This window comes from Echinococcus granulosus (assembly GCF_000524195.1).
Source record: "Echinococcus granulosus chromosome Unknown EG_S00096, whole genome shotgun sequence".
NCBI lineage: Eukaryota > Metazoa > Platyhelminthes > Cestoda > Cyclophyllidea > Taeniidae > Echinococcus > Echinococcus granulosus.
The window spans coordinates 98,318-106,677 of record NW_020170476.1 but is presented as its reverse complement, the minus strand read 5'-3'; the positions used below and the strand labels follow the sequence as shown (position 1 = coordinate 106,677).

General features: G+C 42.0%; 1 protein-coding gene across 1 annotated transcript in view; it reads left to right on the top strand. All coding sequences in view use genetic code 11, as the record gives it.

Moving 5' to 3' along the window:
- Positions 1-1,499: 1,499 nt before the first annotated feature.
- The window catches only part of EGR_08100 (hypothetical protein), a gene marked incomplete at both ends in the record, with an annotated part of 9,646 nt that continues 2,785 nt past the window's right edge, over positions 1,500-8,360 (top strand). Inside the window, 4 exons of the mRNA XM_024497349.1 lie at positions 1,500-1,559; positions 4,537-4,720; positions 5,360-5,393; positions 6,176-6,227. Of these exons, the coding sequence (XP_024348220.1) occupies positions 1,500-1,559; positions 4,537-4,720; positions 5,360-5,393; positions 6,176-6,227 (330 nt within the window). The remainder of the gene's footprint in view (positions 1,560-4,536; positions 4,721-5,359; positions 5,394-6,175; positions 6,228-8,360) is intronic.

Here is an 8,360-nt window from a genome sequence, read left to right as displayed (position 1 = left end):
AGTTCAAGGTCGTGTTTGTGTGGGTTGGTACGATGCACGATGTGTGCATGTGTGGCAACGCGCTTCTCAGGAAAAAAGTTTAAGCTAATTTTCACCACACTCTCAATATCTCTCTGTGTGTGTGTGTGAATTGCGGAAAGTAGAGGAGGAGATAGAGCCCTAAAGTGAGGCACTTGTGGAGTGATCGAGGGTAGAATCGCCTTGTGTTGGCTTATTGCATTCGACTATTTTACACGAATCGGTAGAAGTGTAGCGTGCTTTTATCCCCTTAGGGTGTATGGGCGTTAAAATCAAGTTTTTAAAGGGTAAATGAGATTAAAACAGATGCCTTTATTCCAGACGATAGCCCAACGGCTTTAATGTGGGCATTACATGATTGAGAGGCTTAAATTTCTCGTAGATTTTTGACCTCTTAATGACCGCGCTCTTTTCACTTGCTAGCGATAAAACGGAGATCGAGACAAAAACACCAAAATCGGTTCCTTAACGAAGTAGATCCCGTTATCTCCGGCCACTTCTTTTTCCACATTGAGAAATCTGGACGCTTCCTATGTGAATAGTAGCCCACAAAGATAGGCGTTGTTCTGGATTAAGGGAATATATGGGACGTTCTTTAAATGCTAAAGTGGGTGCTTAGAAGTTACAACCCATTCATATTCAACTCAATCAACAGTACTGTGATGTTTTGAGCTAATTCTACCTAAAGAGAGCGAGCGGACTATTTGGAATACGAGGGATACATACACGCTACGTAATGCAGGAAACCACTTTAATTGTGTAATTTCTCTAAAAATTCAAGTAAATTCTTTTTTCTTTTAATAAAAGAAGAAAATAGGTACAGAAACAATCGACAAGGAGAAAAGAATTGGTGGCCGCACGCAGCACATTGATGAGTTGTTTAATCTCCGGAGAAAAAATGTCCATTTCTCACTATCTTCACATCTGTTGGTACAATATTGTTCTCCCTATTCTTAATTATGCAGAAAATGGCCGTAAACTGTTGTGAACTCACGCACTAACGCTACTGCTGATAGATAATGCCGGAAGAAGATGACACCCATTCCATGATAAAGCATTATTAGGAAATTTGGGAGGATAGAAACTGCATTGAGAATGGGGATGGGATGAAGATGTAAATGAGGTGTTAAACCACTTAGTGAGAGTAGCTCATCATGTAGACAAGGAGCGTATTTTTAATTGATGCATTACCACAGTCCAATGATTTCAGTGGCCTGAGTGGTACACTGCACACCACGGTATACCACCACACATCTCACTTGTTGCAAGTGTTGTATCCCTAATTTTACGAGGAGCTTTTGCATATATAAAGTCGGCTGGGGATGCAGTAGAAAGTTGGCTTTCACATATGTGATACTGAATCAACACGTGGTGGCATAATGATGGAGATGGACTGGAGGCTCTTTCACCCAACATTTCCATATATGACTTGCACTGTGCACAACAATTTACGGGATGATGAGTAATGTGAAAATAATTGTATGGTTACATTATCATGCGGCCTTGAATTATTCTGTCAAACAATGAAGTGGAAAGCGTGGGTTTGTGGGACGCATAAAGTCACGAATAGTTACGACATGGAATGGGTGCTAAATGAGAAAATGACGACTGGGGAACACTCTTTCCGGTGACACCTTCTCTTGCTTGAAGTTCTCGTGTTTGTTGGGGAAAAGGAGTGTAAAGTTGGTTCCATGCCAGGCAGAGAGGACAGCTGAGGTGGAAATGACAGTGAGTGGGTGAGTGGGCTGTCGCAAGTAGGCGAAACATTTCTGTAGTTCATCATCTCCAACAGTCACTTGTAATCAAACGAGGGTATCCAACCCCCGTCCAAGAGAGTATACAGGCAACATTGGGCAATAAAGCAATCCTCTTAATTCATACTCACAGAAGTTCATTTGGAGTTTTCTTAGGCGGCAGAAGATTAGCAGTTACTGACTGTCATTGGTACGTCAAATGTCAGGAGATTAACGTAGCTGTCTATGAAGAATGAGTAGAGGTAGCAGAGATGTCACTATTTCTCTATTCCTGCAGTTTGCGATTTCCAAATATCCACCAAGGTATAGACTTGTTTGGCGATTTGTGACTAATAAAATTTGTCAGGGGCAATTCGGGTGTCACATCTGACTTGACACGATCTCAATGTGCCTAAATGCCTCCGTAACGGGATAGGGTGTAGGACAGTCGAGGATATAGAGAAGCAGGTTAGGCATGGTGAACTCACTTGGAGGGGTGCGCACGCTCACGCTCTCACCATACATCTTTCTTCCTCTACTCCGTATTGTTGTTTGCCTTCTTGACATCAGCATGAACGAGCGACAACTTTGGAACCACTCACTGCTGAAGGACATCCTGGTGGTTGGTGAGCACTGGAAGTGGTGATTTGAGCGAACCACCTAAACATGAGTCGGGTTTCCTGTGGTGGCGAGAAACACAAGAGAACGAGTGTAATTGATATAAAGAACCAAAGGACAGGGCATCTCCTCGCATGAGACGGTGCGTGCCGTGTGCTAAGCCACATGCATCATCAACACCAGGAATGTTGTGTTACTTCTTCACAAGGAAGCCTTCTTCTAATAAAATAAGTTGGTTAGCATTTAAATTAGTTTACCGCACAAGTCTTTATCGAAGGCTTTTAGTGCTGGGGAAGAGGCCAATTCGATAATGTGAATGTGAGGAATGAAAGAGGCGATTTGGTACATTAATGTACAGTGGACAGAATATCCACCTCATCCTCTTTCCTCACCAAGAGCAGCTCATGCAGTCAACTTGGACCACACTTGGAGGCAGTGTCAACTACCGCCTTTTTTCATTTGACGTTGTGAGAGAATCTTGTAGCATCTTTAATGCTGCCATTCTAACTTACGACAAGTGAAGCCGACTAAGCTGCTAGTGGTGAAGAGATGAGCAGCAAGATGTACAGACGGCATCAGTAGCACTGCATTGAGATGCCCATTAGTCCTCACTTCGGTGAGACCTCCGATGATCCAGTGTGCCTATATCTTGACAGTCTAGAGATTCCACAAGACACATCAGCTCAGTGTCTGCCATTAAACGAGTACAAACCAGCCAGTGTAAGGAGTACAGCCCGCAGACAAGAAAGATGGCATATTCGTGAGCCTTTCAAGAGAATGCAAGTGAACAATATGAATATTGGTGAAGGTCGAGACTTGGGTCCGTGTGCGGAAGAATGCTCACTTGCTGATGTGGGGTTGCCGTGTTTCAAATCATACTGCCCTTTATAAAACGTGGAAATAGGTAAGAACGCTGCCGACTTGCTAGCGAACAACTTCTACCACTCGATGAGAGTTACAACATCACGCTAACGTATTGAAATATAGTATGGCTATTCGAACGCTAGTTCATATTTTATTAAAGCGATTCTTCTTGCTAATTTAGGGCGTCTCAATTAGAGCTGTTCACCTAAATCACCCTGAACCTGTTGAAAGCGGGCGTATTGCCCATTGGTAAGCACTGTTTCCCTAATCTTGTCATGCATGCGGGATACCTCATAGAAATTGAGGTGCAACACACCATAGGTGTGGTCCAAAACACTTTCTTGGAAGAAACCTGTGAAGTACTTGCAAACGCCCTTCTTTCTGCTCATGGCTTCAGCATTCCTGTCCTTCCTTTCCAATCGACGTGGTTCCAACCGCATCATGCTGTTTCAGTACATTGAAGCAAGAAGCACTGCGAGTATCCACAGAGGCAGAAGACGGTAGGATATGATTTAGGAATAGCATGCTTGACATTTGCAGTGAGTGTTGTTCTATGTCTTAACAGGGGTTACAAGCGCATTTTTCTCATTCATATGTCAGGAGGGAGGTCACAACTTGAAGACTGTGGGGGAAAATAAAGATGGATCATGGGCAGATTTAACTATGAGATACAGCACTGCGAGAGGAGCACCTGTCTTTGAGAAGCATTGCCATATAGCGATGTGGAACGAGGCTACGCAATGGAAACATAGCAGATATTATGCACCTCCTCTTGCAGGAGTAACCTTGACCTTGACCACTAAAAGTGACCATCAAAATGGCGCGTTGAGACATGCAATTTACAGCAATTCATTTTGCCTTTATCCTGTTGTTGTAGACCGGTTGAGCCGTGTGTTGGGGATGGCAGCTTGGTCGGCAGCAAGTGAGTGTAACTAGGAGAAGTTTGAGAAAAATTCCCAAATCCGCACTTCTAGCCGATTGTGCAAGAGGACAAGACAGAAGATACTAGTACCTTTTTTTTTTGCATTGTGGTTCTTTACAGCCACGGTCATTTGCAACCGAATCAACTGCGCGCCGATCGTGTTTGAAGCATCAGCAGAAGTTGTGACACGCTAGGCAGAAGCAGAAGTTCACAGAGTTGCTCCCTTGGCACATGTTGATCTACGAGGAAGTCAGTGACAAGTAGTGTGGCGTGGCCTATTAGAGACACAGTGCGCACTGCAGGTGCTAATAACAGTATGGTACATTATTTTCGCTAGGTGTGTATGAGGTGGTCTGATTAACACAAATCTTCTAATTATAGAAACAGTTATCTCCTGACCACAAGATACATGAATCACACTTACTTTGCTGTGCAAAAAATTGTCTTGTATTATGTAAAAATAGCAGGAAACATAGGGATTCATTTAGCGTACTATGCATCGTTTTTTACCTAAATTTAATCTTCTCAGGTGATTTTACTCCTCCACTTTACGTAATATTAATTCGTCCACTAGCATACCACTTTACTCTGCTGGCTTCATCATAACACAGCGGTTTCCATAAAGCCAAAATGAATTATTTTAATCGCCTTTTAAGGACCTAAGGATAAAGCGCCTACAAGTGTCACCAGGAGGGTTTTAAGTAGGCAATCAGAGACAACGTTGCATCTGCTTCTGTGCCTTGATGCAAATCCGGATCGCGGATATATTTACTTGGGGTACTAAGTCGTCTTCCTTGTTTTTACACCCAAAGCCATTGAATAATAATATTTGGATTAGCAGAGACTCTTGCCTTTGAGGGGGCTTAGATTTGATGGACTTTAAACTGAATGTTCTGGCGGGGATACCTTAAACCACCAGTTTCGATTCTTTGCTATTATGTTATCTACTACTTCAAGCAGACGCAGTTGAATGGCACCAAAAAGTAGTTCACTAAATCTCCATCTTAATTTGGCTCCTACTTGATGACAAGACTGCGAAAATGAGTTCGGCATTATATTCAGCAGAAAACTGCTTTCACGCAACATAATGCGTACCGTAAAGTAGGCAAAGAATTTGTACTCACATCATTTTAAAAAATTTTAATTATCCTCTCCTTCATATTTCAGTTTTAACGAGGATGTTTCTCCTCAATTTTTATATTAGAGGAAGAGTTCGTTCCTAGATGTAGTATGAAAAAGTAACAAGAACAACCATCCAAATTTTGCATATCCTTCGCTTGTCAGTGCTCCGCAAATCATGGGAGGATACACTACTTAAATGGATGGATGGATCGTATGTTTCGTGACACTATTAGAATATATTTGAATACTTAATCAGTAAATTCAAAAGCGCTCGCCTCACATTATTGGTGGCATGGGTAAGCCGCTTTCAGGGATCATCGAAGATGTTCGTGGGGATAGGTGCGGCAGCCAATTGGGAGTTGATAATATTATTAGCCTTTTCTTTAGCTGGAGAAAGAGCCGTCGTAGCCATCGTGTTTTGGCTAGTGAGAAAGGTGCTTTCCGCAAAATTCAGGGCCGCTGTATTACTACATATAAAACCGACCCCAAAATTCGCGTCCAATTCTGGACATATGGAAATTTCTCTATCCAGGCGACACTACCTGCGATGGAAGGAAATGATTTCATTCCATTCCTTCTGCTAATCTTAATCTACTAGATGGTGATATTGTCAAAATCTTTTTACAAAGCACCAAAAATTAGGTACGATGTTCTACTAATCGAATCGGAACAGAGTCAGGGGGAAAGTTGGAAGGACACCCATCTAATTTGCCTGGAGCTGGCAAAAATGAATGGTAACCACTTATTAGCGAATGCGATAAGGCGAGATGTTTGCCTTATTTTAAGGCACAAAGCAACAGGCCTCGATATTCGAGTATTGGTTTAGCTGTCTGATGCAAGTGTTACATCAGGGAACCGTGGCCAATTCCCAAAGCTGTTTTTGTGCTAACTTTATTAGCTCACGAAAGTGGGTAAATTTCAGTGCCTATAAAGTTTTCCAACCACAATGTGTAAATAAACTCCTCATCTGAACTCAAATACTATCTACTCTGCAGCCTCTGCTAGTGGCGAGCTACGGAAAGTTTTCTCTGCTAATAGTTGTAGGCCATCTGCGTAGTCCACGGCTTTGTGAGACGAGGAAACTCTTTGTAAGTCATTTATTCTTTCGACTCTATTAGGAGATGAGCTGAGGTAGCAAAACATTCTTCCAACTCTACGTCGGGAATTATACTGACACCTGCGGTGGTTATAAAAGGTTCCAAGACAAGGCTCGAAGAATCTAAAGCCTCCTCCAGAGTTAAGAATAAAACCAGGAGTTAAATTTGACATTTTACGCCAGTTTTCAGAGTCAGTGTCGTTCTTTGAGGAGAAAAAACCTGCTTTTGCTGCCACCACTGTTATAGATTGGATGTTTTACTCCCCTTAATCACCCTCTCCACAGTTGGAATGACCAGAATGATTGGAAGTGGAAATGGGTACAGAAATCGAGGTTATATCTGTTCGTAGCTCACTTTTACTTCCGGAGCAATTGGCAGTTTATTTTAGCTGCGGCAAAATCATGAAGACAGGGTGTATGATGACTGGATGAGAAGGAGGGGACTTGTGTAGTGAAGAGAGAAAAGAGATTGCGGCTGACTGTCAGGTGCAAAATAAGCATTTATGCGATGGTTTAAGCGTCAGGAGGTGTCTTTGTCGAAAAACAAAAAGGGACGGTAAAGGGTGATTTAATTGACATGGTAGAGGACATCTGCTGGTGCGACAGAGGAAAGAAAGTACACATTCCTGGAATTTACATGCCCAATCACATGAAGAACAAAATGAAAATTTGGAGGTTGACACTGTCCTGACAAAGTGGGTTCAGGGAAGTCCTGATTTGTAGGTTGTAAAGGTCATCGACAGGCATGTATAAAAGGAGCGAGTAAAGTAAGTCTTTAGTTCCCGGCAAGAATGGCTTAAGCCATCTCATTCCAATTTTTACTGCAACATGCCATCAGCCTACATATCCTGAACAGGCGCAAATTCTTGAGGCTCATCGGGAAGTGCGGGAAAATGTGGTCCCTCCTGCCAGTAATATGCAATTAATGGTAATGTTCACATGTGACAATTTTACTTCATTAAATCACCTATTTGACTACCACTTGTACTAGACATCAAATGCAGGGAACTGATACCGCTTGGAATATCAAATATGCCAATTCATGTGTCATTTGTGATTTAATTGCTGGTAATCAAGGGAACCAGAATACCCGGCAGTTAATTGGGTCACGCATTGCATTCTCAAACACGCAAATACCAAACGCTCTTCACAATACCGTGGAATCTGACAAAATATGGAGCACTTATCGGCGGTTTCAAACCATTTTTGACTGGAAGCAACCGCGTTGGACAAGTGGTTCCCCCGTTTACAATTGTTGAATAACACATGCAGCCATGTTTGCAGTCACTAAACACAGATGAGCAAATTGATGCCTTTGAGCACTTCAGCACTAGTCAATGCCATTCCGGAAGTCTTTCCTTAGGTAATATTACCTTCTTAAATACTCAAGCATCTTAACGAATCTGTAGAAAGTTAGTGACAGTGCATTCACGTGGATTAGACTGAAGTATGCGGTAATGTGGTGGACTCAGGACGGCTTGGAAAAATCCACAATATCTAACTATGTGCCAGTGCAAGTCTGGATACGTCAGATTTGTTCACATTTGCTCTGAAACACAACTTTGCTGCATTTCATGACATTTTACATTCCCCTAGAAAGAATTGAATTAAAATAAGGCCATATGCATATGGAATTAGTTGCAGAAGATACTTTGAGGCCCATTCGTGTCATCGCAGGCAGTGCGTAAGAAAGCATAGTCTCAGGAAAATATATTCGGCAATAAAATGCAAAATTGGCATCTGCAAATCTCTTTCAGAATGTTATTTATTGTTACATCTACTTTTCTTAAGTCGAGCCTCAAATTAACTTTAGGTGATATATACAGCATCAAAAGCACTTCATCTCCCTTTCCAAGTGTGTCTTGTAGTAAACTCTTAGTTAGACCAGTGTATGAAGATCATCATTAGGACCATTAGTTAATAAGGCATTAACAAGACAGCTGATTGTGCATTAACTTAAAATAAAAGGCGGTTGAAATACCATACA